Raw genomic sequence first — 22,789 nt, 5'->3', positions numbered from 1 at the left:
TTTTCAGCTTGCTAAGAAAAACTTGGAAAGTTTAAAAAAATAAAGATCCTTAGTTAAATAATATTCACAAAAGTATTTTGGAAAAGGTTAAGGAATGGACATGTGAACCACTTGCTATTATTTTTTCTATGTTCTTCAATAGCATGCAGATACTTGAAGATTGAAAGTTACTCCTCTTTTTTAAGGTAAATGTTTAAAATTTTCCCAGTAATTATAAGCTTATTAGTCTTACATCAGTGATGGGAAAAGTTTTTGAAATCTGATAAAAGATAATTTGTAAAATTTAAAGTTTTCTTGGATAGTTTATTTCAAATTAAGCAGAAACCTACATAATAGGCTATCTGTACTCTGTCTACCACAGGTATCAAAACCAATTTTCTAGCTTTGCAAGTTTGCTGTGCCACTAGGAAGTTAGTTGGATAGTCTAAGGGGAAGTCTTGCATTGCTAATCTTTTGACATTTTTTTGAAAAAGTGATTGCTTATGTAGAAGAAGAATATCTGAATATTTCAAAAGCATCTAAGAAAATGCTACATTAAAGATTTGTTAAAAACGTTATATCTACAGGTGTATGAGACTGATAGGCTCATTGGATAGGAAACTGGCTAGATGGAAGAAAGCAGGGAAGTTTTGCAACTGGAATTCAATCAAACTGGAATAATGTCATGAATGGGATACCTAAGGGCTCAGTGTTAGGATAATAATCAGTAGATTATTGAAATTTGTTGATGACAAAGTTTTGATTATTGCTGCTAAAAAGAAAATGCTTATGCTTTATTAAAAGGATTTAAATTATTTGTTCAGTTGAATGAATACATAGCTGAGGGCTTTTAATAAAATTAATGGAAGTTGATGCATGTGGGATATAACAGTTTGAACTATAGGTATAATTTTGATGGGAATATCCTTAACAGCATTATGGAAGAAAAAGATCTTGGTGTTCTGGTTAATCAGTTTCTTATACCATCCAAACAATGCACTGTTACTAATGGCCTGACAAATAGAATTTTAAGTCATATCTACAAATATTGAATAAAAATCAAAAAAATGTTACAATGGCACTGTACAGATTATTGGTTAGCCACAGCTGGAGTACAGTGTTCAATTTTGGACTTCTTACCTTAGAAAGGATATTTAATCACAGGAAATGGTTCAAAGGATTGTTAGCATGATGTCATGGAAGGAAAAGTTAAAACCTCTGAAACTTTCTCTTGAAAACAAGAAGTTAGAGGGGATCTGTTGATGTGTTTAAAATTGTTAAAAGAATTGAATGTGTAAATTCAACATTATTTTTCATATTCTGTAGTGAAAATGATAAGACCAGAGAATTCAAATATAAATTTTTGCCAGGGTAAGAATCATCTTCAGCTAAGAAAGCTTTATTTTAAGAATTGAGTTTAATCTAGTGAATAGGATAGCCTAAACATACCAAAAGGTCAACTGTTGTCCTTAAATGTTATGTTTGTACAAGGATGTTTTTGAATCAGCCTTAATATATATGAATAATAATGTATTTTAATTTGTACAGTTCACTTACCTTGCAGATGTTCAACACTAATTTCTCATGATTCAGTAACTCATTTTATAAGCAACACAAGTTTAAACGACACCTAAGCTCTTCCTATATGGTTTTTTATGTTTTTTATATGCACAAGTTAACAAAGAATAGGTAAGACAAGTTCTTATATATAGCTATGTGATTTCTTATTTTTTTGGCACAATGTGAAATTCATTAAGTTAAATCAATAACAAAAATTATTATTTTTTAACTAAAATAGCACAACCACACTTTGAAATATTCATGCTTAATTTCCTTTGATAACAGTATTAGTATTGTTTTTAATTCAAAAAACAAATTCACAAGAAAAAATACAAACCTGTGGTTTTATTGATATTGAAATATTTTGTTCCATTTCCTCCAGCATTTTGATACTCTATTTGAGCATTCACTCCAACATCACCATTATCTTTGGCAACAACCTGAATAACAGAGGTGCCTATTTTGACACTTTCAGTGACAGGTGTAAAATAGTTCTGTTTTTCAAAAACTGGTGGATTATTATTGGAATCCACAACATTAATGATAACTGTCACCTCCACAGACAAGGGGGGCTTTCCATGATCAGTTGCAACAACTTGAAATGTGTGTTGATTCTCTGGAGAAAAACCTTTTGATGACCATTTATAGTGCAGAATTTGTTTACTAAGTATTTCTCCACTGGATGGATTTATACGAAAATAATCTGATGGACGCCTTAATGAATAAGTAACAATTGAATTTGGCCCATGTTTATCTTGGTCTGTGGCTGATACTTGTCCAATAAAAGCAATGGCTGATTGCAGCTCAGGACAATTAAAAACATACTTATTTCCATTAAATACGGGAGTATTGTCATTCTCATCCTGAACTGTAATAGTTAGTGTTGTTTCAGCATGCCAAGACCCATCTATAGCAGCCACTTTTAGAAGATATTCATCCTGAACTTCTCTGTCTAGCCAGCCAGCTACTGTAACATTTCCATTTAGTGGGTCAATCTGAAACTTCCTTCCAGGATTTTCAGTAAAGCTGTATGTTGCATTTGCATTCATGCTGATATCTTTGTCAGATGAAGTGACTTGTATTACAAAAGCTCCTAAAGGAGCATTTTCTGTCACATTAACACTGAATAAACGAGTGAAACGTGGAGGATTATCATTTTTGTCAAGTACAGTAACAAATACTGTAACTGTGCCAGTTCTGTGTGGTACTCCTTGATCCACAGCCTCGACTACAAGCTTATAAACTTCAACTTCTTCTCTGTCAAGAGTTGACTTTGTGTAAATTTTTCCTGTTTCTGAATCAAGAGTGAATGGAATGTCAGGTGTCTCCTTGTTAGCAAGGTGGTACAATATTTCACCATTTGCTCCACTGTCAGCATCCTCTGCCCGAAGAACTAGCACAAACTGTGGAGGATTTTGCTCTTCCATTACAGTAGCATTATATACTTCAGCCTCAAAAACAGGATAATTATCATTGGCATCAGTAATTTCTATTTCTAATTTTACAGCACTTCCTAAATAAGGAATATCATTATCTCTTGCTTCAACCCATATTTCATATTTTGAAAAAACTTCATAGTTCAGGCCTCCAATAAGCCAGACTTTTCCACTCTCTGTATCAACATGGAATGCCTCACCAAACTTCCCACCAGCAATGTGATAGGAAATCTTTCCAGCTTCTCCCCTTTTTGGAGATGTTGCAGATACAGTTGTGACTGATGCATTTTCTGCAGTTTCTGAGAAAACAAAATGTCTTTTGCCAGAAAGAAAATGTGGAAAGATACTGGCTGGTTTTAAGTATACCAAGACATTAGTACTTGAAGATAATGGTGTAGGACTATTATCAGTAGCATGAATTTCGAGATGATAACCTTCTAATTTACTGACAAGTTTTTGAACAAGTTTAACCACACCTGTATCTTGATTAATTTGAAACTTGTCTGCATCAGTACCAGATAAGTGATAAACAAGCCTGCTGTTCAATCCAGCATCAGGGTCATGTGCAGAAGCTCCAAAAACAAAGTGTCCTGAGAGAGACGAAGAAAATAATTAGAGATTTGAACAACCAATAACTTTGCATTCCTTTTGCAAACATTAATCTTAGATTGAAAGAAATATTTTATTTCATAAACTAACAAATAACACACACACATATTTAAAACCAGCTGGGTTGAAAAACTTTGAAATTCTTCTTTTACATTGTTTCACAATTTACAAAACCAAATAAAGTTTTTACTAGAAGTAAGAGAAAAATGTTTGGATGTTTTATGAGACTTTGAATTGACAAATTTACTGTTGCAAACCATATTTTTAGTGCTGTAATTTATTTCGTAGCTAGAGGAAGCTGAGGTCATAATGATAATGTTAGATAGGCCACCTAAAAGTTCTAATATTTGATATCAAATTTTGTTCTAGCATGAGCATCAATTACAAATAAAAGATAAATGTGAAGCATGTATAATTATTTGATGATAGCAAATGAATCAATTAGTGTGTTAACCATCAGTTACTTTGTATAGGTAACCTGATTTTTCTTTATGATAGTTAACTTCATTTCTAACAGAGGCCTGCATCAAGATATGAAAGTGTAGAAATGTTCAAGTTTATAAAAAAACAGGAAATAAAGTAATTTAATTCTTTTCAATATGTAATTTAAAAGAACTTACCAACAGCAACATTACAATACTACTTTAAAAATGTAAAAGCTTATTCTCTTACACACTGTATCAAAACAAAAAATATTTACAGCATTTCAAGATTTAAACAGATGTTTACCAGCTACTGCACTGTCAGAAAGGTATACTGATGAATTTTGTTTGGCAAAGGTTGGCTGGTTATCATTTTCATCTCCAACTTTAATGGTTATATTTACATATGCAAAATGCTGTATTGCAAGCCCACCATCTCTTGCTATTAGAACTACTTCATAGACATCCTTCTCTTCACGATCCAAAACAGTATGTGTTTTAATAGTGCCTGTGGAAGGATCAACGTCAAATTCATCCAAATGATCTCCACCTAATGTGTACCTAATAGTTTAAAAAAAAGAGAAAAAACATTTAATCAAAGTTGTAATCAATTCTTGTGATAAACTCAAAGATTCAAGAGTTTGACAATAAATTTAAATGTATAAAAAATTTAACAAAATCACATTTCAGGTAAGTTCTGGATAAGTAATCTGAAGTATTAGAAACTATTCACCAGTGCCAACTTTAGTTTCTTTTTATCATTGAGTACAATTAAATAAAGAACCTGCAACATTCAACTTTAATTACAAGCTTGTAAGTTTACTAATTAAAATGGCAAATTCTTCTTCGTTTTTGAAACAAGTAACACTGCATGTGTAGTAACATACATGAAGTATTTCTAACATTTTTTATACAAGATGCTTGTTCTGGTAGTTTACAACCATATATATCATTTATATGAAGACAATTATTTAAAATCATGAAAAATATTTGTTAAATTTATTACAAAAATATGCACTTGGAAAGTGTTAAAAGAGTAAATTCAATTATAGTCCTAAAGAATTATTTCCTATTTACAAAATATATTGATGAATCTTCTTTTTTTCTAAAATTCACAAGATAACTTTAGAAATATTTCTTACGTAAGAATACTATTACGTCCCTCATCTGCATCACTGGCAGTTAAAGTAATCACTTCAGAGCCTGATGGCTGATTTTCCATTATGGTAACTATACAATGAGTCTTTTCAAAAACAGGTTTATTGTCATTTAGATCACTGACCACTACAGTTACTGTCCCTGTCCCTGTCTGTCGAGGGCTCCCTGTATGGAGTATGGAAAAATCAAATAAGAGCTCCACCTGCTTTAACTGGATTATGATGGTGGTGTATTTTTTTTCCTTTTTGTACACAGTAATAAGTTAAAATACTTCTGACATACTGACAAATTTATTATTTGAAATGCACAAAAACTTAATATCCAAATCATAGTGTGAGAGTATCTAATTTACATATGCTTGTGTGCATAATTATCAGAGAGAAGTAACGCAGAATAGTTACAAATTACAAATCTTTTAGAAACTTAAGAGAAACAAGCTATAATCAGACAATTTATGTGATAGCTAGCTCTTTAACTTCTGTAATTACATTTTACATTCTCAAATAATGATATAATGCTAAAGAATAAAAGTAAAATTAAGTGACAAGTGCATTGTACTTCAATAAAAATTGGATTTTAAAGATGTCTTTAAAATATATTTAAAAAATCATTTTTATGTACACAAACAGTATCTACAGATATTTGTAATTCACTTAAAAACATCCTTGGGTAAAATCAAAATTAATTCTAAATAACAAAAAATTCAGATTGATGCAAAAGTTCTGTATCATTCCAAAAAGATTAGGATAGGTTTTCCATTATAAGTGAAAACATTACAATTAATTCAAGTAATATTTATAGTCTTATTTTCTTTATAGTATTGTCCTATTGCCAGTATCAAAATATTTAAAATATCAAAAGCCATAGGTCGTGAGAGGAAAACATGATATACCAGTTACTTCACTGCAGTTTTAGCAAATTTATTTATACCTGTCATGAAATAAACCAGTTTGTACAACTTGAGTTCATTAGTCTCATTGGAGTCATGTAGAAACTTTAAATAATTAGCAGTAAAAAACAAAAAAAAGTGAAGTTACAAGGTTGTACATAGAATCTGAATAAATTATTTAAATAAAGGTTAGTGAGGGCTGATTTTCCTAATGGAGAAATTATGCCTGATGGTATACTGGGTGTGACCAACTAAATATGAGACACTTCTGTTTTGAAGGACGTTGAGAAAATCTTTCAAGCAGAGGAATGTAACTTAATATGAAATGAATTATTCTATGCATAAAAAATGCTTTAATTTAAATTTATGATAAGGGAGAAGGATTTTGATCACCACGAAAGGCATATTACTGATTCTAGTTGTACAATTTATATATTATATCAAATGTTTTACAATCATTTTGCATCTAGTCTGCTTCACAAAATAGATATGTATAAACCTTATTCTATGACTGTTATCTATTATGTTATATCATACACATGTTTAAATAACTGATTGTTATTCAGTGACTTCAACTACTCTTAACAAGGTTCAATTACATTTGAGTTAATAAAAAATGACAAGCAATTTAATCTCTGAATACTACTTGGAGATATGAAGTTATGTAATATTTGTGAACTAAAATATACAGGGTCATTATAATGTCCTTGTGCAGTTTTGAATTTTCATAACTTCAGTTCTATTCATGATAAAATCAACCTGTAAAGAGCTTTGAGAATCATGATGCATTTATTTTATCGTGATTTAGCAATAAATTGGTTATTATTTTTATTTTATTAATTTGTTCATTATATTATTTGCAAAAATAGGATTGACCTATGGCATTAATAGAAGAGAAAGTGAACTGTGTCCTGTGGTTAGCCGAGCTAAAATCTGTCATTGCAGTCCAAAGAAGATTTATAACCAATTACAATAGGGATGCACCACACACGAATTCCATAAGTAACTGGATGAATAAGTACAAAACACAGGTTCTGTCAATGATAAACCACGATCTGGAAGGCCAAGTGTAAGTGAGGAAAATGTAGCAGCTGTAGAACGATCATTCATTCAAAGTCCATGGAAATCAGTATGGCAGGCATCTTTGGAGCTGGTTATTCCAGACTCAACAACGTGTAAAATTCTCAGAATGAAACTTCACATGAAAGCCTAGAAAATTCAAGTCTACCAAATGTTGCTAGAAGAGGATTATCACGTACAATTGACTTTCTGTCATCAATTTAGTGAAAAATTTGTCAGTAATGCTTCATTTTTGGACCATTTAATGTTTTTCCAGTGAAGCAACATTTCAAATTAGTGGTACAATCAACAGGCTTAACTACCACATATGGGGCACTTAAAAGCCACATGAATTTGAGGAACATGAAAGAGATTCTCCTAGTGTTTATTCAACAAAACCTTGCTCTTTAGATGACATGTGGACTAGAATAACCAATGTGATTCAGGATGTTACTGAAATTCAACTGCAAAATGTATCTGTGGAACTTCAAAATCACATCATGGTTTGTATATTTAATGATGATGGACATGTTGAAAATTAAACTGTCAAGAATAAATCTATGTAAAAATGTAATAAATTCTTTCATTAACCCTTTTTATAGGTTGATTTTATCATGTATAGAACTGAAGTTATGAAAATTTAAAACTGCACAAGAGCTTTATAATGTCCCTGTATATAAGTGGCCTTTACAACCAGTTCTAGTTATTTTCAGATGTCAGAACGTGCAAAGCAGCCAATAAGAAATTAATTTATATTTTGATAAAACAGATTTTTAGGAATAATAAGCAAAATAAGACGTCATGAAACACAGGCAAACCTCATCTTTCACCATTCCACAGAAACATTAAAAATCCAAATTGCTTTTCGTGATAAAAGCAGTTAGTACATTTGTAAATTATCTAAATACTAAAATACTATGGAGGTATTATAAGCAATAAGAGAAAGTGCATATTTATATGAGGCAAAAGTGAAGTTAATACCTCATATTCAGGTAACTCTTAATGATCAAAACAACAGATTACAGGTAGATAAGCCTTGATCAAATTACAAAGTAAGAATATTTCTAATATGTTTACAAGTGAGTGAGCAAACAAAAGGTTATTTAAATCATTGTAAAGTTTCCAGAGTTATTTCAACACTTTTACAATGTTAAATCCTAGCAAAAACAAAAAAATCTATTTTTTCCTCAATTAATTAAAAAGGTACCAAAAAATTTAGATATTAACGAATATATTAACTCTCAAAAATTGTTAAACACCTAATGTTTGAAACCAAAAATAAATTTTGCTCACATATTTTAAAATTACCTGAATCCATTGCTAAAATAGTTAAAACATATTGTGACTGTTGTTCTCTGTCCAATTTTTTCATCACAGAGATTTCTCCAGTAGAGGAATTGATAGTAAAAAGACTCTTATCAGCATCCTTTATCAAATAATGGATATGATTATTAGGAAGGAAGTCAGCATCTTGAGCTGTTATAGTTACCAATGAAGCTGGCAAAGTTTCTATGTTTTCCATAATATGTACTTCATGAGGAGAATTAAAGAAAGTTGGAGGGTTATCATTTATATCTTTTACCATTATAGTGACAGTAGCAGTATCATAGCGTACATCCTCTCCAGCATCCTCTCCTTGGATGGTGAGGATATAGCGATTTTTTCTTTCATAATCTAAGTTCTTGCCCACTCTAATTATTCCTGTGTCTTCACCAATTATGAAATCGTGATTGTTGTCTCCTGCAATGATAGAATAACGAACTTGTCCACTTAAACCTTCATCCTGATCAGTTGCTGAAACCTCCAGAACACTTATTCCTATACTTGCATTTTCTGATACTGATGAATTATACTGTCTAGGGTCAAAAGTTGGGCTGTTATCATTTTCATCCAAGATTTTAATAACAATATTTACAGAGGAAGACCTTACTGGAATCCCTCTATCCTTGGCAGTTACTGTGATTTCATATTTAGACTGTATTTCCCGGTCAAGTGGTCCATTAACCCGAAGAAGCCCATCTACTGGCCCAAGTAGAAATTTATCTGCTAAAGATGAAAAGCTATATTCTATGTAACTGTTTCTCCCTTCATCATGATCAATAGCTTTTATTGCCATGATGACTGTGTCAAATGGTACATTTTCCAGAATAGATGTAGTGTTTGGAGTGATAAACTCTGGAAACGCATCATTTATGTCCTTTAGGATAATAGTCACTTGAACTGTGCTGGACAAACGTCTTTCTACTGGCCATGCTTGGTCAGTAGCACTAACAATTAAGTTGTAAAAGGAATGAGCTTCTCGATCAAGAGGTTCTGAAGTAAAAATTGTTCCATTTGCTGTGACTCCAAACTGATTTTCTTCATCTCCCCCAACAATACTATATTCTATTTTACCATTGTCTCCTAAAAAAATAAAGAAAAAAGTATATTTCATAAATGATCACCAATAGAGCAAGGTTTATTTAAAATTTCAGCTTCTCATGTTCAAGTTTTACTGGCTGCTAATAATTAAGCATTATACACATAAAAGCTTATTACATTTAGCAGAGCAAGAATATATACAATTTGTGTATGTACTTGTGTGTGTCAAGTTAAAGCACCCCATTTTAGAACACCCATCATGATTGTGGCATTTGAACACCTTTCTATCCTTGATTTCAAAATGGAATACCAACAAAACTTTGAGATTTATTTGTAAGCAAATATCTATCATAATGGGTACTGTTTTCTGTTGTTTATCTTCCTAGTTATTTCAGATTTTAAAAGAATTGGAAGTGATTTGAAAAAAAAATTATACATCATATAAGTTTTTTTATTATTTGGCAAAAATAGTGCAAAACCGAGTTCAATTAATGAAAGTGTTTTAATCATTCAATTGAAAGTCCTACAAGATCCTTAAAATTTCACAAAAAATAGCTCCCTCTAGCAAACATCTAAAATTAGAATATTAAAAACACAGCCTAGGACACTGTTACTTCCCTGAACTGTGAAGTATTTTGAACAATCCTATTACACAAACAATAATAATAATAATAATATTAAACTTCAATTTCCATAAAAAAAATCTTTATATTTAGTGTCTCAAAACCAGCTAATTACCCAAATGTTTAATAATTCATGAGTAAGAAAGATCTTAATCCCACATTTTCTGATGGTCATCTAAATGAATGGTTAAATGACTGATTTAAAAATACACATCAAAAGACATGAAGGGTTGTTGTCCTGGGTTTTTTTATTTCTAGAATTTGACAGATCTCTTCAATCAAGACTGATTTAAAATTCGATCCCTAACCTAAATCTTGAAGCAAATTCATTGATAAGTTTTTTCCTAAAGTTTTTTTTCCTGGTTACAAATAGTATACACTTCTCACTAGTTGGTGAAATACTTTATTAATACCATAAAAAAACTTATATCCCATATTTCTCTATGGTGAAGAGTCAAGCCCATCAACAATCTCCTTTTCAAATGGTGCTCCAATGTAACAAGAACATGACAATAAAACACAGGCTATTGTGACTTGTGTGTCACAAAGGCCACACACTGAAGGGTCAGTCCCAGATAAAAGAAGAGGATGGGCTAAAAAAAACCTGTGACCAATGCATAGCCTAGTCAGGACAAATTCCTCCTGATAATTATGGAAACAAGACAGCCAAAGAACAACAAAAGGTTTGGCCTGGAAAAGCTTGTTACTATGGTGCTTATACTAAATCAACTGGTATGAAACCAAGCCTTCAATACAGAATACAGGATGGGCACATCTGTGACAGAACCACAACAGATGGACTTAGCTGTGGTGTCAGCAAGCTCATTCCCACAAATATTAAAGTGGCCAGGTATCCAAGAAAACGAAATAGAAACAGATGGTAATGAAAAATGGGCCAGTCATTTTTGAATATCAATGAGAACAGTCAGAACTAATGCTAAATGATTCCAAAGCCAGTAGAGAGCTAAGGGAGTCTGTCTAAATAGTACAATCTGTGTACTGCATAGTTTCTACGTGATCCTCAGCACCAAGTCACAATAAACTACGGCAGGTCCCACATAGTCACCTGATTTCAAACCATTCATATATGCAAGAATAGAAGAATGGTTCAAAAGATGTTTGTCAAATAGAAAACAGTACTTCAAATTGGGAGTGCCATCTGGCTGCTCCTGGATATGAGGGCCAAAAAGAAGAATGGCAGACTGTCTATTCTGAAAGAAATGAGCCCACTGAGAAAGTAAGGCACAATCCCAGGTAGGATGCTATGTTAAAGAATGAAGTTTAATGGCATATTAAAAACAAAGTTGGAAACAGCAAAGATGAAGAAGAGGTTTGTTGAGACACAGTGTACAAACTCTGGAGGTGGAAAAGAGAACAGGGAGGAAGTTCATTGCACTTGTAAACTTGAACCATATCTGCTTGATACCTAGTTGGAGATTGAGATCAGAGGGGTAACAAAAGTATATGCATACGTTTTGGAGAAAGAAAAAGTAAAACCATTTGTCAATTTCAACAGGTGACTAGGGCAGTCTGAAGCTTCCACACAATAAACCTGTTGTTTGACAACTTACACAAGATATGGAAGTCATCAACAAGATGTGTAGTGATTGCATTAATCTTGATACTGAAAAGTTACACTGAAGACACAACCCTGAGGGACTCAAAGTTCCTGTAGAGAAGAACTTGTACAAACTTAGAATTGTCTGTCCAGTAAAAAGTTCTGAAAAACAAATAAATGCCCATGCAACTTAGAGGAGTAGAGGTCCAAGGTAAAAGAACACAGAAAAAAGATGGTCATTTTTGAGAAAGGCTTCACTGATTGATGTTTCAAGTTCAATCAGGTGGTCCATATGGTTGGGTGCTGTCAGCAGAACCCATAATGGGTGGGTAAGAGGAGGTTGTTTGATTTGAGGAACCAAACAAGACAATCATTAACCATCCTCTCTAAGACCTTACAGAGACAACTAGTCAAAGCAATAGTATGATAGTTAGAGGGAATCTTGAAATCCTTCCTAGGCTTAGAGAAAGAGAAAATAGTAGTTTTATAAGCACCAGGAAAAACATTCTCTTGCCAAGTCTAGTTAAGAGCAACTAGAATAACAGCAATAATGGCAAGAGAGAGATGGCACATCATCTCATTGTAAACAACATCAAGTCCAACAGATGTATTGCAGAGATTGGTGAAGTGCAAGTCTGAGTTACATCTGTGTGAAGAATTGATTATGGTTGAAGGAACAATTGTTGTCCTAAATGAAAAAAGGTGATCACTTCACTTGAAACTTAATGGCCAAAAATGCAAAGGAACAACAGAAGCATTAAATGCATGAATAAAGCTCTGGCCAAGATGGACAAGAAATGGAAAACATACCTCCCACTGATCTTCCAAATCTTGTCCCAGATGATTTTGCAACTGGTGGTAGAAAAGATGTTAGTTGTGAACTTAATCAAGATTCCTTTGCACTTTGATACCTGACATGCTAAATGTTGACATGGGCCACTGGTATAGGATGTGGTTAGAAAGAGAGGGATACCATGAGGAGGTATCCCACGACTATTTCGTAGCTTTATGTGCCTCCTGGAAGGCAGTACTCCACAATGGAAAACGTTAAAAGGTATTAGGAACATATTGAGAATCTGCTTGGACAACACCTATCACACAGTTGTCTATCAAGTTCTGAAAGAGCATTGAAAGTAGGCCAAAAAGCATCAAGGTCTAACTGATCATATAAGTCTCCAGGAAACAGGTAGAGAGAACAAACAGTGAGGGTAAAACCCAAGGAAACACAGATGGTGATGGCTTCCAAGGGTGTATCAAACTGCAAAGACAAGATGGGCACATGCTGCTCAACCAGCTGTGCCACCTCTCCATGCACTTGTACATCATTCAACGAAAACCTAAACAGTTGCACTGTATCAAAGTGGCCATTTTTACTTATGTGGAGAAAAATTTAGTGGAGAACCTTTCAGTTTATGACCATGCTGTTTATCTTTATTAGAAGAAGGTCTGTTGACCTCCATGGATCCTGCCCTTGGTTGAGTAGGTGTAGCTTCCAGAGACTTGAGCTGTGAACAAACAATCATTCTACATTTTGGAACCAAAGTAAAGTGAACCCAAGCAGATGCCAAAAGCCAGGATCGAATGAAGTGGAACTGTACAGTCATTGGAAGGAATGTTAGAGACAGAGCCAAAAGCAGATAATGACTTATCAATTTGCTTTTCCATAGAGAGCAAAAGACTCTTCATATGGTTGGAGAATGACTCTCATGAAGGCACAGAAAATCTGTCTACACTTCCACCATAGTAGTGTCATATAGTGCAGCAGCATATATCTGCGAGTTGGAAACAATAATGACTGACTCTTGGGATAAGAAATGTTATTAATGGTTTTTTAAATGTTGTACCTCTTACTCCTCCACCCACATAGAGCAAGAATGAAAGAAAAAGGGGTGTGAACCATTACAGGTAATGCATTGAGGTTCCAGTTAGTATTTGTAGATGCCTTTAAATGTCTGAACCACTGAAACAGGAAACATCAGAGAGGATTAGGAATGCATGGCCATACCCTACAGTTTAAATAACCTTCATTGATAGAGGCAAGTGGACATGGCAATGTAAATTTCAAAATTAAAACATTAATCAGCAGCATAATTCTACCCTTATGAGTGAAGATACAAAACACAGCAGAAATGCCTTGGCTGTAGAAACCGGTAAGAACCTGTGACTTGGGCATACTTTTAAAATCTCTTTCAAGAAAAACCCTTTGTGAAAAATTCAAATTAGCATGGGGAGTAACCTCAATGGATATATCCCCAATCATCTTAGAACTGGAGAGAAGTTCAGTGTAGATGTTTGCACTAAGATTTCCTACAAACGTTGTTTCCTGATGAACTGTGGAGAACCAGCAAGCCCCTCTAATCCTTTCTGAAAAAAAAAAAAGGGAGACATTTGCCCTAAAGGTTTGTCAGACAAAGAATGTAGAATGAGGAAACAAGATACAGATGTAGAATGAGTTAGAGACTGCTGTTCAGTCTTTAAGATGTGGTCGTTTACAAATGAGCTTTTTTTTCAATATTTTATTTTTATATGGATTTGAGGAACCATAATACAATGAGAAAGATTCAGTTCCCACTGACCTCACCATGGAGATGCACTATAATGCCAAACAAGGACACTGCAGCAGTGTCAAGGTTTCATGAGCATCATACCCAAACACCAGCATAAGACACAATGTTAAAAACACTCAATATTGGTACTCTGTTAGCCTTAGCACAATAGGACCAACAGATTTATCCTCCAGGGGTTAGTTCAAGGCTACCCATCTACAGGAATTCAAGGCCAAAGAGGTGTGTTGAGATTGGATTCTTAAACCACTAGGATTCCTTCCTTCCATTCACAGGTCACTAAAACACAGCAAACAGATCCCATAGGAGGTAAACTGAAAATACAAAAACTTCACTGGGAGGTCTTGTCATCATGTACAGAAATCCATCTTGTTGTGCCTTCTAATAGGGCACTCTAAATCTGCTTGATAAGGCAGCCACCAGCTGGAAGGTAGCTTAATTTTGTTCAAGATGTTCATTTTAAGTCAGCAACAAGATTGAAAATTTGTCATTAACTATTCCATCCATTCAGTTTGGAAATAATTTCAAATTCACTTTGATATGCCACCTGTGATATCTTTCTATCATAGTTTTTTGGGATGTTTTTTTTAGCAGTATTATCTCTTGCTAAATTTTATAAATTAATGAGGTAGTGGTACAGTTGGGGTAATCCAGAAAGGTCTTACAGTCACAGCAGTGGACCAAATAACTTCTCCTATTCCTTATTTGAAATTGGAATTCTTGAGCAAGTTATTGTTGTTGTTGTTTTGAATTAAGCACAAAGTTACACAATAAGCTATCTGTGCTCTGCCCACCACGGGTATTGAAACCTAGTTTTTAGCGTTATAAGTCTGCAGACATACCACTGAGCCACTGGGGAATTCTTGAACAAGTCCAGATAATGATGTACCTAGTTTGATCATTGCATTTGCAAATAACTTTTCTAAAAATTTTATTTTGGCATTGACATTAATTTTTAACTCTGCATCCTTGTTATAATCCATCAGTATTTTCTCAAACTTGTTGTAATCCTTCTTCTTCAAACTTGCTGTTATAATCCTTCTGGACTTTAGTGAGATGTCCTTTTACCATCTTTGATGTTATTATTGTAAACCTTCTGTGTATCTCCTATGGTTTTTCCAACTACAGCATGCATATTTTATATTTTGTCTTCCATCAAAATGACCTGAATTCACAATTCTTCTATAAATCTCATGTTTCATTTTTGTAGCTCCTCTCTTAAATTAATCCTTCTTTCTTTCTCACCTCTTAATATTCTGCAGTTTTTGTCTCTTTCTACTTATCTTTGGATTTTCTGTCTCTGTTTTTGACCAACTTTCCAACATTTCATTACTTCTAATAAAAATCTGATCTCAAACATGAATCATCATCTTGAAAGTTTAATCTAGATTCCATTCCTTTTTCTACCAAAATAATTCCACTCCTGACACAAGTGGTGTAATGGTTTCTATTGTTGGCCAGGTTTCTTTTTTCATTATTCAGTAAAAAATAAAAGTCCAATCCACTTAAAGAAAGGAAGCCATTTTGTGTTTTTCAACTGAAATGCTCTACAAGTTTCACAAGAAATAGGCCTTTGTCCAAAATAATTAATGTTAAGATACTTACTTGTGAAAATTTTTCCAGTACTTACATACTTCATTGAAACAGAAACTCAAAATTTATGGTACTTTACTAACAAACTCAAAATCTGTGAACAACTGACTATTGCTAATGCAGTCTAGCTCTAAAATACAGTTAGATCATCAAGGTATATGCTCCTGATTTGACATTAAAACTCTAAAATTAAAATACTGAAAACATAGCCTACTTATGTTTCCTAAAAATTCTAAGAGATGAATCTTCAGTACTTGAAATGTAAGTTGTTTTTAGTTGTCTTTTAATCACCATAGTGAACCTATATTTATAAAGAATTTGAACAATATGTAGGAATAATGCTACTAATTTATTATTCTAAGTTATTCATCAGGCAAACAGTTTAAGTATTAATATCTTAACCAGTTTGTTCATTGAATAATTCAGGATCATAAAAGCCCTAACATATAAAAAAGGTTTGATGAGGTTTCATCATAGGTGTATGGTAAGATGCAGTGGCCATTTCTTGAATATTTAGAATTATGGTAACATGTAAAAAACGTATTTTCTTTTCAGTAACAAAACAACTGAGAGTAAATTTGAATAATAGAGAAATGTAGCCATAACAGTTTCAAAACAGATGACTGTGAATATTTTAAATCCATTCTTGAAATGAATGGATACCAAAATGGTTATATAGACAAATTGTTTCTTAACTATGGTTCATAAAGGACATTGTCTCAAAACTCAACAGAAATTAAAAGCAACAGCTATGTTCAATGTCCCATAGACCAATAACCACTTCACTACAAAAATACCAAATACAGTAATAACAATCTGTCTTTTGATTAGAGATCACACCCTATAGTAAACTCTAAAACAATCCACTTACAAGTGTAAAATAACTACTACTGTTTTATTAATTTGTTTCTAATGTAGTTTATAACCTACAATGTAAAGAGTATTCACAAAGTTATATTGGTGAAACAGACAGATAACTAAAAGACTCATGTTGCTGAACAATGATTTGATCTACAAATTTCAACAAGATGTGCTTCAACTCAATTATGATAAACAGTCTTCTCTGAGCCAATACAGATCTTCACTCCATGGTGAGAATGCATGCTTAAATTCGTTCCTTGAATTATATTACAGAGAAGCTTTAATTTCTAAATTTCTCCAGCTTACAATCAACAAAAATAAAGATTAGCATTCGTAATATATTAAGTGCTTACTTCTAAACCTTTTTGGAAAAAATGTTTTTATCTATATGTATTATATTATTGTTACTCTTATAATGATAATAGTATTCTCTAACTACACTTTTGTAAAAATGTTATTTCTATTACTATTCAGATCACATTGTGGTTAATGTCATGTGAAATAGAATAAAAATTTCTAATTTAACCTAACTTACCATACTGATTTGTTCTATACCATAATTATTTATTATTGGTTCATTAAATAAATCACTTCTACAGTTTCACGTTCATTTTTATGTATTTCTATATATAAAGAGTGTTAAAAGTTTGTCCTGCTGCATAGTGTAAGAGGTGGTAATGGTGAGGTATACGGTTGTTTGGTGACAGTTTAGCAAACCCAAATGCACAGATTTATATAAAAATCACAAACATGGACTAAAGCCCAACTGAGCCAATAGATTTTTACACCTGTGATAAATCTAAAAATTAGTTAAAAACCAATTACTTTATACCAATATTTTCAAGTCAACTTTTCTATTCAATATATAAATAATTTTCACTTTACCTGAGTCTAAATCTGTAGCACTGACTGTAATGATGCTTGTACCTACTGTGACATTTTCATACACCTCATTGCTGTAACTCATTGGATCAAAAAGTGGTGTGTTGTCATTGAGATCCAAAACATTAAAGTAAACAGTAACAGTACTGGACAACACAGGTTGTCCTGAGTCTTGAGCTTGTACAACAAATACATAGTGTTGAACCTAAACCCCAAAAAATATTATTTCAGTGTAATAACACATTTGCAACAACATAAGATTTTTTAAACATAAAAAAATTCTAAGTTTTGTGAAATGAACAAAACCAATTCCAGAATAACTCATTAGTTATATTCATTCATATAAATATTTAAGTATCCTCTCACAAACTAATTCTGTGAACAATAAAACAAATTAAGTATGTACTGAACACTTTTGAAAAGTGGATTTTTGTAATTGACCACTATAAGCATGTTATCAATTATGTAGTAGTTGTACCAGAAGTAAGACTTCATGATTCTAATAACATAGCCAAAATTGTTATATAGCTTTGTATGTGCATGTATGTATAGTGTAAGCAATGGAAAGAAAAGAAAAATAATATTTCTAAAATAAAAACTGTTTAAAGGATATGTGATTGTTAAAGAAATGATGATGATAACAAATTAATTATCAACAAAACCACTGAATGACATGAGAAATAAAAGAGTGATATTATTAACAGCAAGTGTAATAAATGAAATCAAATAACATTAAATATATAAAAATATAAAATGAAAAATTATGATACTGAGTTAAAAGGAATTTTAAATTAAGTAATAACAGTCAAGACATTATTGATGCAATAATAAAAAAAATATTTCCAAATGGAAGAATAAAATATTTTCCAAAAAGACTTTCAGTTAGAGAATGAAATTTGTTAATACCTTGGTCAAGGTTCATGTCATATAGAGTGAGCATGTTTAAAATACTTATCTAGTAGACCATTTTTATTTCTCAGTTGGCCTTTGATTTCAACCTCATTTCAATAAGAATAAGAATAATGTCACTAACAGTGTTCAGGTTGATTACAATATATGTCAGAGAAAGGGTTTTTTGTAGTCATGATAAAAGATTTATGGTTTCTAACCCACTTTCTCAGGGTACGGAGGATTTGTTCAAAATACTAATGGTTGCATTTTCTTTTGCACTGTACAAGTTATATCATATTTTGGGTTTGATAAGAAATAGGTTTTGTTATGTTGCAGTGGATGTTTATGGGGTTCTTCAGAGAAAGTATGCTTACAAATGGTCACTTTTCGTTTACCCATACAGATGGAAAGTCCATTTTATGAACACATTGAGATTGTTACATTTCTTTTCTATTGATAACTTTTTCTCTTCATCTTGCATGCTTTAGAGTATGATGAAACAACACAAACTTTATAGATAAAAATAAATAAGTATATTAAAGATAAAGCTTCTGTAGAACCAATACTGCATAAGAATAAACAAAAACCAGCATCACAATAATAAAAATTTTTTACAAATACACTGATTGAAAAATACACAAAATCTGAAAACATGGAAATTAACTTTCAAAACTCTTAATATGAACTTAAACTGATTGTGCACATATTTAAGGAAAGCTGCAAAGTTCACTGTGTGTTATTTTGTTTTTTTAGTTTTTCATAATTAATTAAAGAGTATATTTTTATTCAGAGAAAGTGAAATTCATGTAATATTTATGAGGATAATGTTTTTGTATGCATTCTTTAAATTTATCATGAACTCTGAGCACACAAACTAGCTTAACTGCCCTGCCTTAAGACTAGCTCTGCCAATATATACTAAAAAATTTAAAAACGAAATAAAAAATATTTCTTTTTCATTCTTTTTCTCTTTAAATGACATAATAAACTCTCAGAGTGACTAAAGTACCAAATACTTAAAGTGTATTAAAATCCTCTTACAATATATTTTACATCTATAGCATGTAACAAAAGCTTTTACCTGTTCATAATCCAAATGAGAAATTAATGTAAAAACACCACTTTGTGGATTAAGAGAAAAAATATCATTTCCCCAGTCACTCACAACACTATAACTGATTTGCCCATTGACACCAATGTCAACATCTGTTGATGAAACTTGACCAACTGAAGCTCCTCTCTGAATCTCTTCAGGAATGTCAAAAGAATAAACTGAATCCTCAAACTCGGGAGCATTGTCATTTGTGTCAGTAACCTAAGGAATATTAAAGCACAATTACTTTTTTACTTACAATAGAATAGATTCTATGCTACAAACCTGTACATTCTGATTCCTTACAAATTTAACTGTTTTACTTTTCATATCTCAAGAAAATATTATTTTTTCTTTATCTTCAAATACAACAATTCTATGACAAATATTTTTATATAATATATATTCCAGAGGTAAGAGTTTGAAAAAAAGATATTTATTTTAATATTCTTTAACATATGTTATGGTTTAAAGAAATTGTAATCCAGTTCATATCTTGTTTTTTGATCATTCATAAGGCAAAGAAAATAAGTAAGTTCATGAAATAAATTAAAGGTAAAAACACAAACCCTATAAACCAGTCTAGAATAAACTAATAGGCATTTTATGTTGAATATAAGAGAATAAGAAAATTGTATATGGCAAAGTAAACATGATAAATACCTTAAGTTATGGGTCAATAGTTGACGAATGAAGTTTAGAGCTTAATGAAAAAAAAACAGCAGAAGGCTTATTTATAGGAAGATGAAGTGTGTAGGTTATTAAATTCAACTTTTTCTACAGTTTTTACAAATGACGACATGGGAGTTAGTTTTATTAAAAACACTATCCAGGGGTGTTGAGAATAAAAAGTGTGACTGTAAGTAAGGTTGGCTCACAAAAACTATAAAGGATAAAATTAAAGAAAAGCATTATAGATTTAATGTTTAACTTAACTAATATAATAACAGACTTGGAGGATCATAGAAAATCAAAAGCATTGGTCAAACAGGAAGTTGGGAAATCAAAAGAGGTATATGAGAAAATACTGGCTAAAACTGTAAGAATTAACAGTAATGATTTATTTAAATACCTTAAGGGTAAACAAAATTTTAATACATAAGTAGAACCTTTGAGGGATGATACACAAAGGTTCATATCTAATGGTCATGAGATGGCTGAGTTATCAAATTATATTTTTTCTTCAATTTTTACTAATGAAGATGTAACCAAAATTCCTCATTCTGAATAGTTGCTTTGGAAAAAGCATTGAATGATCACACTAATTCTGAGCTTCTTAAACAATATGAAGTTAAAAGAGTGGTAAAACTCCTGGGCCAGATAATATCTCACTGAAATTATTGAAGGATGTTAAGAATTACATTAGTGATGGAAAAAAAAAGTTTTTGAAGATCTGATAAGAATATGCTTTGCAAAGGCATTTCACAATGTTTAATATTTTATTGGATAGTCAATATGGTTTCACTTGAAAAAAAATCTCTCCTTACTGCTTGTGTAAATAAGAATATGGGCATGTGTTTGGTGTATCTGGATTTTAAGATAGCATTAGTTGATAAAGTGCTACACTTTGTTAAAAATTATAGATGTGTGAGATAAGTTGGCAAGTTTGATAAAAAAGTTGAAGGATGGAGAAAAGCAGGGAATTTTATAAAGAGAATCTGGCAAAACTAGATTACTTCATAATTTCATTTTTCAAGTTACAGGTAGGTAAGTGGGAGATTCTCAGTGCTTAAAATCATGGCAAAGACACAGATAAAGAGATGGCCAATAAATTGCTTAAATTTGCTCATAATATTGAAATCTTGAGTTTTTTGGCTATAAGGAGAGTACTGCTTAACAAAATGATTTACATAATGTAGTGAATTAGACATAATAAATATGGGTTATCATAATTTATACTGCAGTAAATATAATTTTGATGAAAATGGCATTAACAGCATCAAATAGAAATAGGTCTTGAGTTAATCAGTCTCTCATACTAATCAAACAGCATATCATTGCTAGAAGAATAACAAATAGGATTTTAGGTCATATTTATAAGAATATTAAACATAAGACTAAAAAGGATATCATTTCATTGTATATGTTATTGATTAGGCCTTATCTTGAACTCCTTATTTTAAAAAGTACATTGAATTGTTCAAAAGCATTAAAGAGAAACCTACTATGTTAATACCTGGGATGAAAGAAGTTATTAAATGAAGAGAGATTAAGATGCTTCTTTAAAAAAACAAAACAAAGAGGGATATGATTGACACGTTCAAGATTATTTATGGAAATGACAATACTTATCCTTGATGTCGAGAAACCCACTTGTTGAGAAATTTATATGCAAAAATGGCTCGTCTATGTAAAATATTTTCTCAACCCAAACGAGCCATTTTTGCATATAAAAATACTTATCCTTCATTGTTGTTCATATTTAATGGTAGGAATGGAACAAGGGGAAAAACCATAAATGTTGGTAGGGTAGGTGTCACCTTTAGTTTAGACAGTTTTACTTTTCTAACAAGATGGATTGTTTTCAAATTGGTGGGTGGAGTAGATTTAAGGATATTAAGGGAAAGCATCAGTAAACATTTAGGTGATAAGAAGTAGTTCAGAGTTTGTTTTTATAATTTTATGGGACAGCTTTAATAAAATAACAGGCTGCTCCTTGTTGTCCCTTAGATGTTATATCTTGATGACACTAAATTTCTTAAGCAATCAAATACTCAAAAGAATTTTTGAATTTGCTTTTGTCAAAATAAAATTATATATGAAATAGTAATACATTGATATAAGGTAATAATTATTACTCAATATTGTGAAATATAATTCTCCAAACAAAGGTATTAAATATATTTTTAACAATTTCACAACTTTAAGTATTTTAATAAGGTGCAAAAGTCTATGTTATGGTCAGATCTATACATCTATAGTACTGATATGAAGTAAACACATTTTCATTCATACAAGAAAAAAAATACAGATTTATATTATGTCAAAACATCAATATTTCTTTGAAATATACAAGCATTAAAAACTGTGTGAATTTTCCATATTATAAATAATAATAAAAAAATTAAGTTTAAAATTGACTAATACAACAGTTTTATATAACACAATATTACTTTTGCAATAAAATCAAATAAACAACTAATCACAATATACAACATAACATGTCTGTTCTATTCATTTCTTAATGAACTAATTTGTCTACAACCAGCCCTGAATTCATATTCTAAACACTCATCAAGTCTTCTTTTGCA

At 31.6% G+C, this 22,789-nt stretch overlaps 1 protein-coding gene across 1 annotated transcript in view; it reads right to left on the bottom strand.

Annotated features, from left to right (window-relative positions):
* LOC143232763 (cadherin-related tumor suppressor-like) overlaps window positions 1-22,789 on the bottom strand; it is a 159,640-nt gene that overhangs the window by 49,822 nt on the left and 87,029 nt on the right. Inside the window, exons 4-9 of the mRNA XM_076468580.1 lie at window positions 19,527-19,760; window positions 17,558-17,759; window positions 8,421-9,515; window positions 5,149-5,329; window positions 4,314-4,567; window positions 1,877-3,565 (exon numbers count right to left, since the gene is read on the bottom strand). Of these exons, the coding sequence (XP_076324695.1) occupies window positions 1,877-3,565; window positions 4,314-4,567; window positions 5,149-5,329; window positions 8,421-9,515; window positions 17,558-17,759; window positions 19,527-19,760 (3,655 nt within the window). The remainder of the gene's footprint in view (window positions 1-1,876; window positions 3,566-4,313; window positions 4,568-5,148; window positions 5,330-8,420; window positions 9,516-17,557; window positions 17,760-19,526; window positions 19,761-22,789) is intronic.

Source organism: Tachypleus tridentatus, chromosome 1 (genome assembly GCF_004210375.1).
Source record: "Tachypleus tridentatus isolate NWPU-2018 chromosome 1, ASM421037v1, whole genome shotgun sequence".
NCBI lineage: Eukaryota > Metazoa > Arthropoda > Merostomata > Xiphosura > Limulidae > Tachypleus > Tachypleus tridentatus.
Note: the sequence above shows the minus strand (reverse complement) of the source record. Positions and strands in the feature narration are given on the sequence as shown.